General features: G+C 41.9%; 1 protein-coding gene across 1 annotated transcript in view; it reads right to left on the bottom strand.

Moving 5' to 3' along the window:
* Nucleotides 1-15,616, bottom strand: part of ABCA1 (ATP binding cassette subfamily A member 1) — a 126,735-nt gene that overhangs the window by 53,315 nt on the left and 57,804 nt on the right. The window contains exons 6-11 of the mRNA XM_081320309.1: nt 15,173-15,294; nt 14,504-14,680; nt 11,675-11,761; nt 6,219-6,459; nt 5,866-6,005; nt 3,438-3,554 (exon numbers count right to left, since the gene is read on the bottom strand). Coding sequence (XP_081176435.1) covers nt 3,438-3,554; nt 5,866-6,005; nt 6,219-6,459; nt 11,675-11,761; nt 14,504-14,680; nt 15,173-15,294 — 884 coding nt within the window. The remainder of the gene's footprint in view (nt 1-3,437; nt 3,555-5,865; nt 6,006-6,218; nt 6,460-11,674; nt 11,762-14,503; nt 14,681-15,172; nt 15,295-15,616) is intronic.

Raw genomic sequence — 15,616 nt, 5'->3', positions numbered from 1 at the left:
ACATGGCTGCAGGAATACTATGAGACTGCAAACTGCAAGTGTGGTAACGGCTGACATCTGATGCCAAGAGCCTATGTTTTCAACAGAATAAAGCCAGTACAGATTTTGCACTGAAGGTAAGAAGAATAGGGACCATAAGAAAGGCCGAGCGCCAAAGAATTGAGACCTTTGAGCTATGGTGCTGGAGAAGACTCCTGCGAGTCCCTTGGACTGCAAGGCAATCAAACCGGTCAGTCCTAGAGGAGATCAACCCTGACTGTTCTTTAGAAGGCCAGATCCTGAAGCTAAAACTCAAATACTTTGGCTACCTAATGAGAAGGAAGGACTCACTGGAGAAGAGACTAATGCTGGGAAAGATTGAGGGCAAGAGAAGAAGGGGACAACAGAGAATGAGGTGGCTGGATGGAGTCACTGAAGCAGTAGGCGTGAGCTTAAATGGACTCCAGAAGATGGTAGAGGACAGGAAGGCCTGGAGGAACGTTGTCCATAGAGTCACGATGGGTCGGACACGACTTCGCAGCTAACAACAACAACAATAAGAGAGTGAACAAGAAATAAAGAAAAATATTCCAAGCCGTCCCAAAGATGCTTTTTCAAGAGGCCGCTAGGCTTCGTTTTTCTTTGAAGACGTTTCGCTTCTTATCCAAGAAGCTTCTTCTGCTCTGACTGCTGAAGAAGCTTCCTGGATAAGAAGCGAAACGTCTTCAAAGAAAAACAAAGGAAGTCCAGTGGCCTCTTGAAAAAGCACCTTTGGGACAACCATGACCTGGATGACTGAGCATCTCCATAGACATTTGTTCCAAGTTGGTTCTAAGCAGGTTCTGTGTTATTAAAACCCTCTTTATAGATCTGCCATCTGTCTACATAATGCATAAAAAGTCTCATTCAAAGATGGGAGTATATAAATTACTGTATTTTCCGGCATATAAGACGACTTTTTAACCCATGAAAATCTTCTCAAAAGTTGGGGGGTCGTCTTATACGCCGGGTCATCTTATACGCCGGAAAATATGTTGGATTTTTTAATTCCCTGTAAACCGCCCTGAGTCCTTAGGGAAAGGGCGGTATATAAATATAACTAAATAACTAAATAAATAAATAAAATACGGTATAAATCAGCAAAAATCAGCTGCCTAGAGTTGCTGCCACAGTGAGATGAGTAGCAAATATATTTAATTATTTTTCCAAGCTATGTTATGACAGCTTTTTTTGGGAGGGTGGGGGGTGGGATTTAGGAATGCTTTCCTTTTTTTATGTTATCAAATTGCAGAAATTCTGTGATTTTTCTCTGTTCTAGGTTTTGTCCTGGGCCTGATCTGAATTCTTGTATATTACAGCGGTGTTTTCTGTGTTTTCATTTGTTAAATGATTCACCTGTTTAATGATCACGCAACCCTTAAAAATTAATCAGGAACCTTGGATTAAAGCATGATGTTTTACTACAGGCTGCACAGCTGAGTCCTCAGAGACGAGATTTCATCTCCCTCCCTCAATTAAATGTGTGAGGAGCCACAACATGGCGCTGATGCCCATTTGTCTCCTCTGTCAAGCTGAGCAGAGCTGGAGAGTGGAAGGAAGATACAAACAACAGACAATATCCAGAGAGAAGAGAAAACCAGGCCTGCATCTTGTCCAAATCATCCCTTTACAGTACAATTTGTCTTCCTAGTAAACTCTAAAGCCACATCGTGTGGTGTGAGAGGATGCCGCAACCTAAAACATCTATCGCAATCCCCCAACTGACATTCGTGTCACTGCCAATTACTTGGAAAGAGGCAGCCAGAGAGAGGTTTTCCTGGAAAATATTGCCCATGTTTTGGCAATACCACATTGTTCTTCTCACATGCCTGGATTCCTCTACCATTTTTTTTTACAGTCTATGTCAGACATGTCAAACACAAGGCCCGGGGGCCAGATGCGGCCCGCGAAGTGGTTTCATGTGGCCCGCGAAGCCATCCTGGAAACAGTGAGGGAACGGCCCCCACTGCCTTGGCCCTGGCCCAGAGACCCTCCTTCTGCCAGAGACCCTCAGATCTGTCCCACTCCTGCCCAGGCCCCCATAGGCACCCTTGATGCCAACGATGTAGAGTTGGCCATGCCCACCCAGTAGGCCATACGCACTCTAGCCACGCCCACCCAGTAAGCCATGCCCACCCAGGCCATACCCAACCGGCCCCCTGAGGGCAACCGCAATGCTGATGTGGCCCTCAATGAAATTGAGTTTGACACCCCTGGTCTATGTGAATGCCTTTTTCTTCAAGCTTGTCTACCTTCAGACCAGTGTTAGGGTTAGATTCAGGACCAGAGACTGTTTACTTAAAAATCAGTGCACAGATGGTCACTGCTCTTTCCTCCCACTATGTGTGAAGCTCTTACCCCATTACATCACACAGGCGGGAGAAAGAACACAAAAACTGACCCTTCCCTTTACTATAAATAGGGCTTGTATCTTACACTATGTCCTTGAATCAATGCCTGCAAGGTTTCTAGTTCTAGCATTGGCCAGGAAAAGCATGACAACTTGGCACTTCCCGGGTCTGTTAGGACTCTGCATTGAAGCGTCTTCAGCCAGCAGCACCACAATTAAATAAAACCATTACATTGTCCATCTGTTTTAGATAAACTCTTAAGTCCTTGGAAAGGTAGTTTAATCAGTGAAACATATCCCTTTTAGAAAACCAAAGAGTTATTTCTTTTTCTCTTTTCCCAGAAAGCTTCACACACAGAAGAAATATGAACCCAAGACCCCCAAATCGATGTCTGGCAGTCTGGCCATTAAAAGAAAACACTCAGTCTCCAATACTAAACAGAAACACTCATGCAAATGAAATGGAATGAAAGCCTTTCACTAATATCCAAAGAATGAAGCTTAAAATTATTTACTGTTATGATCCCCTGTAGCTAATTAAGTGTCCTGCTCCAGTTGGGAAGTTGGGGAGTACAAAAAAAAAGGGCAGTTGCCTGCCTTACAGCTTGCAAAGTAATATCTGCATACATGTTCTCTAGTGAAATATATGCACTCAGCACAACATAAAGGGAAGCTTGAATACCCCTCATTTTGCACACTTCTCAGCCACATCCTTGGCAGATGTTCTTCATGCAGAATAGCCTGCAGAATCGCCTGATTTATGGACCAGTCAGAATCTGTCTAATGTCCTACAAATCACCCCATTCAACACATGGAAACACAGCAGGGAGAGGCACTGTGAATAGCATTGCACCTTTCTTCTCTGTCCCAGGATATTATCACATTGCACAGGCAAGAGAGCTCCAGACAAAGGAATTTAGCAGAAAGAACCAGCTACTATACTCAGACCTGGGCAGAAACACTCAAGGCCAAATGAGTCGATCACAATACTAAAATAAACAAACCTCTTGTAAATTTGCCCTGGTGTTATCAGAGAGACAAAGGAGTTGTGAAGTTATGGCATACTGACCCGGATCAGATCCATCTCCTGGCTTTCTTCCATGAAAGTTTTAATTTTTGGTTTAATCTCTTCCCACATGCCTCCAAGTTCATGGAAGACACCTAACTCTTGGAATGTCTTGTTGACCTGGAACAACAGCAAAAAAGGGTTTTAAATTCACTTAATGTAAAGTATTGGCTTCCAGATGTTTTGTTGCCCTAAGAACTGATGTTTTAGTGAGAGGAAGAAAAAGGAGAAAAGGAGATGCTTCAAATTAATGTCCTAGTACAGGGGTAGGCAACCTTGGCTCTTTTATGAGCTATGCTGACTCAGGAATTCTGGGAGTTGAAGTCCAGGAGTCATAAAAGAGCCGAGGATGTTCTGGACAAGAGCTCCATCACTCCAAGTAGTAGAAATAATAGATTTCTGAGCATCAAGCTAAAGATAGCTTCTTAGGCTATGTAATTTAGCAAGTGAGCTAGAAGCTTACAGAAGTTAATCAGCATTAAATATATGAGTAGAATCATCTAGGACAGTATAAAGGTAAAAGGTAAAGGTTCCCCCGCACATGCGTGCTAGTTGTTTCCGACGAAAGGGGCCGGTGCTCATCTCCGTTTCAAAGCCGAAGAGCCAGCGCTTGTCTGAGGACGTCTCCGTGGTCATGTGGCCGGCATGACTAGACGCCAAAGGCGCACGGAACGCTGTTACCTTCCCACCGGAGTGGTCCCTATTTTTCTACTTGCATTTTTACGTGCTTTTGAACTGCTAGGTTGGCAGAAGATGGGACAAGTAACAGGCGCTCACTCTGCTACGCGGCACTCGGGATTCGATCCGCCAAACTGCCGACCTTCTGATCGACAAGCTCAGCGTCCTAACCCACTGAGCTACCCAGGTATAGAATTCAATCTGGCCTTTTACCATCAAGTCTTTGAAAGGGACAGTGCAGACCAGTCCCGTGTGTCCAATCTCCCAACAAACAAAAATAAAGTGGCCAAAACATCATGCATATATTGAAAGATCTCATTTAACCTATGAAGTCTATAAAGGGGTTGCCCTTGAAGACTACCTGGAAGTTACAACTGGTCTGGGATGCAGAAGCACATGCAGTGCTGGGCAATCCTTTTATTTATTTATTTTATAGTACTTATCAGAGGGATTCTGGATATCATTTACCACAAAAGGGGGGGAAATATAAAAAAAAGATCTAAATTAATGCAGAAAACAGAACCAAAGTCAAAGACCAAGATAGGTGTATCCTCAGTCAATAAGTTGAGGTCAAAATACACTGAACTAAAACAGATTTAAATTTTCCTACTGAACTAAAGTAAGGTAGGAGTTACATGCACTTCTGGAGCAAAGATGTTCCATAAAGACACCCTGTTGGAGTATTGCTAAATCAAGCTGTTTGGCCTGCTGTGACTGGCAACTCTCCAATATTCTAATTAGGACTAAGCAAAAAAATCTTCTCCAAATATAGGAAGACCGGAGAGATCATTATACTGTAAAACTATAATAATTTACAGTAATGAATTGAAGTATTCCTATTTTCTAACTTCTGCTACAATAATCACTCATTGTCACAGTTTCTCTCCAGGCTGTTGGCTGGGAGCTGTGCTTTTTCCCAACAATACTCATCACATTGACGCTAAATCCTGAGGGAACAAAAGAAGGTGGCTATTAACAGGTGTTCCAAAGAAGAATCTTGTTTCCATTAATACCTTCAGCAGCAAAGAAAAAAAGTCTTTAAAAGAAACTATTGCTTCTGCCACAATTAATAAAGCTGGTGTAATTTTAGTCTTTCTGATACAGGTAGTCCTCGACTTACAACAGTTCATCTAGTGACTGTTCAAAGTTACAACGGCACTGAAAAAAGTGACTTACGACCATTTTTCACACTTACGACCACTGCGGCATCCCCGTGGTCACGTGATCAAAATTCAGATGCTTGGCAACTGGTTCATACTTACGACCGTTGCTGTGTCCCAAGGTCATGTGATTCCCTTTTGCGACCCCTTGACAAGCAAAAATCAATGGGGAAGCCCGATTCACTTAACAACCGTGTGACTAACTTATCAACTGCAGTGATTCACTTAACAACTGTGGAAAGAAAGGCTGTAAAATGGGGCAAAACTCACTTAAGAAATGTCCCCCTTAGCAACAGAAATTTTGGGTTCAATTGTGGTCGTAAGTCAAGGACTACGTGTACCGTTTTCAAATCTGCCCTTAATGAATACATAAACACACCATTTCAAGATAAATCTCAACATTCAATCCAAAGTTACAGCCTGAGACTCCAAACTGGAGATGCTAGAGAACAAAATCTGATTCCCTTTTTCTAGCCCTGACCTGTCTCTGACTTTTCCATTCCTCTTGGATTTCAGTTGAGAACATTCAAGCAGCGGAAATACCAACATGTCCCTTTGCTGGGTGGACAAGAAACTGGGTTAAGGATTCTTACCTCTGACATAATTGTCCTTGTTGCTGGTGTATCAGGGCTGTACAGGACTTTTCCAACAAGCAAAGGCTTCAGGGCCCTCCAGATGATCCTGGAAAGTGGGCTGGATTCCAGGTTCTTCATTAAGTTATTGCAGAAAGGTGCTTTAAAAAAAACCACCAGAAAATAATTGTGGGTGATAAAATCCCATGCCCAGAACTTTCCCAGCTTGGAGAGCGCATCTGGGTTAGTACAAAATTTTCCACCATTTCTTTCCTCTCTAGCTTCTGAATGTTTGAGATGGCAAGAGGTGGTCCTTCTCAATGATTTGCCATGCAGAAAACATCTGCAGGCATTCTTGGATTCAGGTTACTTACTAGTATAGTTGTCATAGAAATCCACTGCATCGTCTTCAGAGCTGTTGCTTCCAAAGAGTGCTTTGTAATTGTGGTCTTCGTACCAGTTGAAGGACTTGATCTGCAATCCCCCTCCCTCAGGGTGGCCACAAACAATTCGAGATACTGCTTGGTAGATATCAGCAGAAGAACTTGTGGAATTCATGCTGGTGAGGAACATCACCTCTTGCCTCATGTCACTCCAACTTCTCATGCTCACCAACTGCAAATCGTAAGACAAAAAGAAAGGAGGGTATAATCTAACAATGGTATTTTTTTAAAAAAAAATGAAAACCCATCCTATTTTCTTGCAGAATTGGAACTATGAAAAATCTTGCCACTGCCATTTTTCCAGTTCATAGCCCAGAGTTTTCCTGTTGAAATACTGCCCAGGTTAAGAAATACTGCTCAATATTTCTTGAGATCAGCCTCAGTTAGCTAGCTTTTGCAATCTCAGCTGAGAAGCATAATATTGCTTCAAAAAGCAGTGCTAATTGCTATCTACTCATTAAAAAGTTTCCAACAAATCCAGATTTCAATTGATTAACTATTTTTAAAAGCCACATTTTTGTATCATGTTTATTGTGGTTGCAATATTCCATTCTCTGTGTGCCCAATTTTTCCTCCTTAAACATTTTTGTTGGTTTACAATGAATGCTTTGTCTCTCTTACTCTTTGCACCGTTATCTTGGATTCACTGTACACTAATTGAACTTAGTTTTGATATCTCCTTGAAAGAAACAGAAATTTATTTAAAGCATAGACACCTGATACAACCGTTCAAGTCAATAAAATGTAATAATCATGATCATGCATAAATTCTGATCCAATTAAGGCAATCAGTGTTGTGATACATAAACTGACCCTAAAATAAATGCCATGTAAAATGTACCATCCATGGATAAGCCAACTCTCATTTTTTATGGTATTTTGGTTAAAAATTTGAGGTTCAACTTAGCCATGGATACACATATATGCAAGTATATAGGAGTACTTTAAGAAGGTATTACCAAATATACTTGTGGATAAGCCCATCTGTACATAAGCCAAATCCAACTTTGGGAGGCTATATTTTGGCACTCAAAATTATTGGGTTATCTGCCTGTATACTGTATATGGTAGCTTTACACCACACAGGAGTACAAAGGTAGCATGTATCAGTAACTCATGAAATCAGCTGCAGCATCTTTTCAGAATTGAATCAGAAATATTACACGGTCCATGCCCAAACACTAATTACAGCCAATCCTTTTGCCAATTGCACTTTGGAGCAGTAAACACATATTTACTTATATTTACTTTCAAGAACTATATGAAGAACAGTCCAGGGTGCAAATTATCAAGGAACAATTCACAACAGTAACCACAAAAGCCACATAGTGCAGAAAAAAGGGAACAACAGACTCCATTTTGATTAGGAAATTACCATGAGGCAGCTGGTGCAACCGTTGGCATGGATGCCCGAGAACTTCCAGCTCTTTGTCTTCCAGGAAAATGGAGGAATGCTGGTAGGACTGGTTAACGGCCAAAAATACTGAAATGCCACATGCTAAGTCGGTATTTCCCAACCTGGGCAATGTTGAGATGTATGAATTTCAGCTCCTGGAATTCTTAGCAATAACTCACATGGAGGCCACATGGCACCATCTCGGAATTGATTACCCTTTGGGGAGTGGCTGCAATTCATTGTGGTCGCTCCAAAATGGTGCCTGCTTCTGAGGTGAAGCCATGCAATTTATGCACTATATAGAGAGATCAATAGGCAGATCAGCAGGCTCTCCTTCCTGAAGGCAATCTCCAAGATCTTGGAAGAGAGCCAGCCAATCTGCCCCTCGGCCTCCCTATACTGTACAGAGGCCAAATAGCACCATCCTGGAAGTGGGCCCCATTTTAGGAATGGCTGCAATTGATTCCCAAGGTGATCTCTGAATAGGAAACCCATGTGGCAGATTGGCTGCTCCTGAAGGAGAGATATGGAAATGGTACATGGACCCAGCCATGATGGTATGAGTGGGGAGGAGAGTATGAAATCCAGCAGGGGAAGGCCAAGGATAGGACATGTGTGAACTGGGGAGGTGCTGCAGTGCAGGCCTTGGTTTGCACTAGAGCACCCTGTACTCTGCTTAACAACCACAAGGGCCTAGAACAGGGATTGTGGTTGTTAAGCAAGGTAACTGTTGTCTACTGGGTTCGTTGCGCAGGAATGAAGACGAGGCGAGTGAGTTCAGCAAAGATCATGGTTTATTGCTTGCAGGATCTGAACTAGAGAACAGGGCTGCAGATGCAGCAATTTATACCCTGGCCCCTAGGCAGCAGCCAATAGGTTTGAAGCAACCTATTGCCGCCCTAGGGGCAACCAATAGCAGCACTGGAGACGGGTTGTCTGAGGAGCTGGGAGCCGTTAGCTAGCTTCCCTGCTCAAACAGCCTCCCAGCAATACCACGTGGTGTTTAACAAAACAAGCCCAATACAATTACAGAATCTCATGAATGCCTTGCTTAACAATCTCCATCACAGTCATAATTCAAGGACTATCTGCAAGGATTTGAAGTATCCCTCATATTGCAGTACAACTCTTGGAATTCTTTACCACTAGCCATGTTTGTTGCCAGTGCTGGGAGTTATAACTGAGAATCATTTACAGTACATCATTGGTTTTAATACTGAAAAAAAATCCGTAGTGCCAGAAGTAAGAATTTAGAACAAGTTTTTTCCCCTTCAAAGTCTGATTGTCTGTGTTTTAAACACCTGGCCTCAATCCCTACTTGTAAACAGCATAGCCTCTTCCACAGAAACTGGTTGACATTACTACTTAAAATCATTTCTCAACAACTGGAAATGGCTGGGTTTAAAATTGGCATGTATTTAAATAGGCCAGAATATTCCCACCAGCGATGCATCTCCTTCCCACCTTCACAGAAAAAGGCAGCCTAACCAATGCAATGTCTCCCTTGCTTGTAAGGAAATAAAAGACGAAGAGTAAAAAATTCATTCCTCTAAGTATTTGTCACAGACATACAGGAAGTCAGGCTATGAAAAGCAAGCCATACATCCAAGGCTGGTGGTCATCTGCACTCCCACAGCACAATGCCACCCCAAAGCAGCCTTTGTTTTGAACTTAAATAGAAATGTGGGGGGGGGGGGTAGTTGTCTGCAACTTGGAACAACTGCTGAGGAGAAATCACATCCCTCAGCCAGACAACCTATTTTACATCCACATCAGCAAAGAGAAGGTTGTATGACTAAAAGAAGAGAAGAAGAAAAAGACAAGAAGAAAATAAAATACAGGAAATGATACCCATGGTCTGATGATGCAATAGGAGAGAGTTACACAATAATCAGAAAGCCCCAGACCAGGCAAACTTTTAAGGCTATTCTGTTGACTGTACTTTGTCCTGATTTCATCCAGATTCTTCTGTTACTGTAACTTCTGTTTTCCAACTATGAAGAGTTGATGCGGGTTCTAGGATCCGAGAACCGTTTCCTCCAATGAGAAATAACTAATATGGAAATTGTGATGATGGGACAGACCTACACATCTACACGCACATACACAGGGTATGTCAGTCCTCCACTGAAGCAAATGTGCTCAAAAAAAAACCCCTCAAGTGACCTCAGACAGCTCAGCTTAGCTTAGCTAGAGGTTATTATAGTTCAGAGATTTAACATTCCAAAGCTGTGGAGGCGGAAGGAAAAAAAGGAAATACAGTAACTTGTGTGGACTTTTTTTCTTTTCATTTTTTGCTTAAAGCAGCAAAGTTGCGAAAGTAGACAAAAGCATTTTTAACATTCAAAAATCCTAATGCTTTACACAGATTAGCCCAAACTGAGAGTTTATTTGCTCAGAGGGGAAAAAAAAGGTACTGCATAATGTCAGTTGATAAAAAAAAGAGGGCAGGCTCTAGGCTTACAAACTGAGATAGTGTGGATTATCACACATTTAACAACCTATCAACCCACATTTCACATGGTTTCCACTCACAGATTCCACAGTTTGTTTTCCCCTACACAAAAATAATACATGCCTCATATTCAAGATTACCCACTAGGATCCAACCACTTCGGCCAAAGGGAAAATAACCTAAATCCATTTGAGGCAATACGTATATCAGCTCAACCAAAGTCATATAACATTTTTATAAACTTGAGATGGTCTAATAAGTATATTGCATCATTGAACTTAATACAACCCCCCCCACACACACACACAACTGTCCCCCCAAAAATGCCTAAGTAATTCATCCCAGCTATTATTATAGTGAACTCCTGATATTCATGTTCCTGGAATGTTCCACTTGGCAAAATACCTTGTATTGGCTTCCCAGTTTGGCCTAGTAGGCAACCTTGGCTCTTTTATGACTTGTGGACTTCAACTCCCAGAATTCCTGAGCCAGCATGGCTCAGCTTGGAAACCTCTCCCTTTCCCCTCAGCATGGCTGGCTCAGGAATTCTGGGAGTTGAAGTCCATGAGTCATAAAAGAGACGAGTTTGCCTACCCCTGGGCTAGATCATATGGGTAATTTCTGCCTGGTCCTTGGCATAGAAACAAAAGGAGGTGGCAACTTTACACTAGTAGGATGATGATTATATCCCAGTAAGTTGGTGTCAAGTGTTACATAGTTTTTTCCACAATGATGAGTGCCTAACCTGGTCCTTCAGGACTTCCAACTCTTTGGATTAATATATCACATCCTTATATGCCATTAATGTGTATCCCAGCAAAAGCTTTTATACAGAGAGAATATAATTGTTTGTATATTAAGAACAATCTGTAGTTATTCTGCGGTTATTCCGATACAGACCCATTGTAGATAAAGTTAGGCCTGCTTTCTTCCTTTTCTTTTTCTACTTCCTATGAAGTCAAGAGTATAACTGATTTGACTAAGACTTCTTATTTCAACTGAATAAAGAATTGTGGTTTTTTCATTACTGGAACTAAGCAAAATTTGAAACAGATATGTTAAATGAATAAAGTGATTAATACAACTGGTTGTATTAACTCCAGTTTAGGTGCATCAAGAAACTGAAGTCTTGCTAAAATTAAATGAAAAATGTTCCAACATCTTGGTCTTAGCATGCCAGAAACTAGTTAGGAGAATGGCAAATGGGGGCCCAACAGCTCATCCACATGGCTCTTGATGGGTGAATACATCTAATAGCTATATAAGGTACCCAAACACAGGCATCCCCTGCTAGCCAGTGTGACAAAGCATGCACTGCAAGGTCATAAACAAGCTCATTTCTTACACATTTGCCCTGCAATACTATACATAGGGGGTAAAATTTTCATCACAACGTCACAATGCAAATTTGTCACTTGTCCTCCACCTTTTCCACGAACACCAACATGCCCAAGATCACAACCCGTTGGCTTATTTTGATTCACTTCATGACCTAAATAAGTGGCCTGAGACAAAGAGGTGGAAAACACACCCTACCTCTTTAAGAAGGTTCCCCAGGCTGTGCGTCAGTGTCTCCAAAGTTGCCTTAACATCCTCCAGGGTTGAATTGAAGGTGATCCCTTTCTGGAAGAACAAATGGAAGTTCACAGTTAAGTGAAAGTTACTGCAACGTAGAAGAAGTAGGGATCAGTTTGACCATTACCTTTAAAGAAAAACCAATATGGATGTATTGAATCAACAGGCCCAGTTTGGGAAAAACAAATCCAAATCCACCTATCTCTCAAAAAAGATACCACTAGGATCCTATTGGCCTGTTTCTTCTTCCTTGTATGGTTCTGATCATCCTCGTATTTATATCTCTGCACATCTCAGTTGGCATGGCTATTGCTATGGAGAGTTATCTCACACTAACCCATAGGATAACTTGATCTTATGCCGATCCTGAGGGTGGTCCTATCTTTCCTGTTGCCAGGCATAAAGGTAAAGGTAAAGGTAAAGGTTCCCCCGCACATGCGTGCTAGTCGTTTCCAACTCTAGGGGCCGGTGCTCATCTCCATTTCAAAGCCAAAGAGCCAGCGCTTGTCCGAGGACGTCTCCATGGTCATGTGGCCGGCACAACTAGATGCCAAAGGCGCACGGAACACTGTTACCTTCCCACCGTAGTGGTCCCTATTTTTCTACTTGCATTTTTACGTGCTTTCGAACTGCTAGGTTGGCAGAAGCTGGGACGAGTAACAGGCGCTCACTCTGTTACGCGGCACTCAGGATTCGACCCGCCAAACTGCCGACCTTCTGATCGACAAGCTCAGCGTCCTAACCCACTGAGCCACCGCGTCCCTGTTGCCAGGTATAATAAAGATTTAAATCTATTTGCTTCAAGAAAGGATAATTGTCTTCATCAAGTTATCCAGAAACCTTTCTAATCGGCTATGATTTATACTCGATAGTTGCTAACATCTACAGCAGATATAATAATAAGGTAATTATTTAGAGGTGGCAGACTTTATATCCCCTGTAACCTGACTTCTGCACTAAAATGAGCCATGTATAAGTGTGAGGGGACAAATAAACAATAGCGTACATTATTTTCTGAAGATCTTTACATCAGAAATCAGCAACTGGCCCTCCTAAGTGACAATTGGCATCTGTTTTCCAACAGAAGATGAAACCACAATTTGATGAGAGACAGAGTTATAGAAAAAAGGTCGGCAGCAGCAAATGGAATATAGAATGACTAAGGTTGGAGCTGAAATACCACTCCAGTGTTTTTCTGAGTCAAACCACTAAGCCATAGATATTTAAGTTTCCAGTGAGGAAAACTCCATCAAAAAGTCAGCTGTGGATTTTTGTGCCAATCTGTGGCTGTTATGCACCAATAATACATGATGAATTTTAATTATCTGAAGACATTTTGGGACCTGGCACTGCCTGAAAAGGAGGAAGTGAGTAAGCATACTAATAAGAAGTTGGTCTGCGTACCAGGTTGACAATGCAAGATTAGGAAAGGACGCAAACTATTACTGAGAAGAATTTTCTACTATGTCTTATTCATATTGTGTTTCATTAAACATTATTAATGGAAAGCAGCCTGACAGAAGACCATAAAACTGACTCTGTAAAATTGTTCTCCCTGGTTTAAACCTCTCTTCCTCCCATCACTTATAGAGCAAACCAGCTTTCTCCAACCAAGGGCCTTGCAGTTGTGCTGGGAACAGTTATCTAACATATCTGAAGGGCATCACACCGGGGACAGATGGATTAGAGATAGAGGCCATATCTTTTTTAATTCTCTTACTCCAACAGAACAAAACAAAAGACAAAACTCCAAATTAAATTGAGAGTCTTTTTTTGTCTATGGATCTAAATAACTAGGATGTTAATCAAGATAACTGCACATTAAGCCAGGGGTTTCCAACTCCCAGGCGTAGCCCACTACTGGGCTGTGGCCTATTCAGAACTGGACTGCGTGAGAGGTGGGCGGGTGCACGTGCGCCCACAGTTCCATGCACATGTGTGTTCAAGCGCCACTGTTCCTCCTCCCCCCCCCAGCCAGGCCACCAAGTCGCAGAGGTTGGGGACTGCTGCATTAAGCCATTTCTCATTTTTGAAGCTGCTGGATTATGTACTTCTAGAATGATGACACTGATTGTTAATAACTGATGAAGCTTTGATGGTGGAGGAACAGTACGAGCTTTCACGACAGAAAAAAAAGAAGGATGCTCTGGAATGAGCCTCAACTTTATATTGTATTGGAAGCAGAACCTTGGGACAGTGATATTCATGAAGCCTTTATGACTGGCCGAACAGTCTGGCTGTAATAGACAGATGAAGTGGGAGAACAGTGGTTGGACCCACATACCCTCCTGAGCCAAGCTTGTTCAATCATGAAGTCTTGAACGAGACACAGCATTCTTCAGTGCTAAACCCCAATAGGAAGATTCAAAGATTGCCCTTTTTTGGGGTATGCCTTCAAGTCAGTGTTGATTTTTGCCAGCCACCAGGACACGTTTCTGAGTTTCTTGGCAATATTTTGAAAGTGGTTTGCCATTTCCTTCTTCCTAGAGCTGAGAGAGAGGGACTGGCCCAAACTCACCCAGCTGGCCTTGTGCCTAAGGTAGCTCTAGAACTCACAGAATCCCGTTTTCTAGCCTGGTGCCCTAACCGCTGAACACCCACCCACCCACCCACCCACACAAATCATTATAGTCAAGGGCAATATAAAGTCCATCTAGGCACTCAAGCAACCAAATCTATGAGACAAGAAGTAATGAGGAAATGTAGTATGTGAAAATTAGATGCACCTTTCCTTACAGTTTTAAAAAGAAGAGATTGTATCCCCAACAATGTTGAGAGCATCGTACGTACCATAAGTGGCTTTATGAAGTCCATATTATCCTGGAACACTCTTTCTAGAGAAGCAAGCTGTTCCTTCGACATAGAGCAAATTAAGTCACGGCTGCCATTGTTGATAGCAACTACTTCTGGCAGTTTGGTGAAATTGCACAAGTCTTCCACACTTATCCGGTAGCCAGATATAATGATCTAAAAATGTTGTCCAGATGTTACGCCATTGGGAAATCAGCTTTTCTGCTTTCTAATCACAGTTCGCAATACTAAAATGATATCATTCCCGCCTACCCAACTCTTGTATCCGCCAGAGATTATTTAATTCCCTATAATTGGCTGGGCTGAACTCCGGACTGCCCCCGACCTTCGCCGGGACCTAAAAACCTGGCTCTTTGAGCTATCTGGCCTGGACTGAGGGGTTTTAATGATTTTAAATTGTGATTTTGACTTTTTGGGGCTATACTTAATTTAATTTTATTTTAACTTTATATTGTATTGTTTTTAAATTCTGCCCTGTAAACCGCCCTGAGTCCTTCGGGAATAGGGCGGTATATAAACCGAAATAATAATAATAATAATAATAATAATAATAATAATAATAATAATAATAATAATAATAATAATAATAATAATAATAATAATAATAATAATAATGGAACATACGGTTTAAGGACGGATATTTCTCACCTGGTGGAGATTGACCTCAGCATTCAGGATTTCATCCACATCAGGCTGTGAGAGGGAAGCATTGTGGTGGAGGAAGTCAGAGAACGTCTCGTTGACAACCAGAAAATCCTGAACTTTGACACCTGCCAGGCAATTAGGAAGTAAAATCCATTACAAAATAAAACAACAGATTTTTAAATGACATCAAAAGTCATTTAAAAATGCTATCTATGCTAATATAGGTCAGTGGGTTAATAGCGATACACTCATCTTGAGCAACCCCAGAGTGCCTATCGTTCTGTGGCAAGGAAGGAAAGGGGGAAAAAAACAGGGTAGAAAATCAATATTAGATCGGCTCAGTGGTCTGGGTGACGAGTGGAAAATGCTTCCGTAATGTATACGGAGAGGAAAGAGGCATTTTTGTTTCCATCTATCCATTTCGTGTACCGCCAAGAGTTCTCATGT

Source organism: Vipera berus, assembly GCF_964194415.1.
Source record: "Vipera berus genome assembly, chromosome: 2".
NCBI lineage: Eukaryota > Metazoa > Chordata > Lepidosauria > Squamata > Viperidae > Vipera > Vipera berus.
This window is presented reverse-complemented; position numbering and strand designations above follow the sequence as displayed.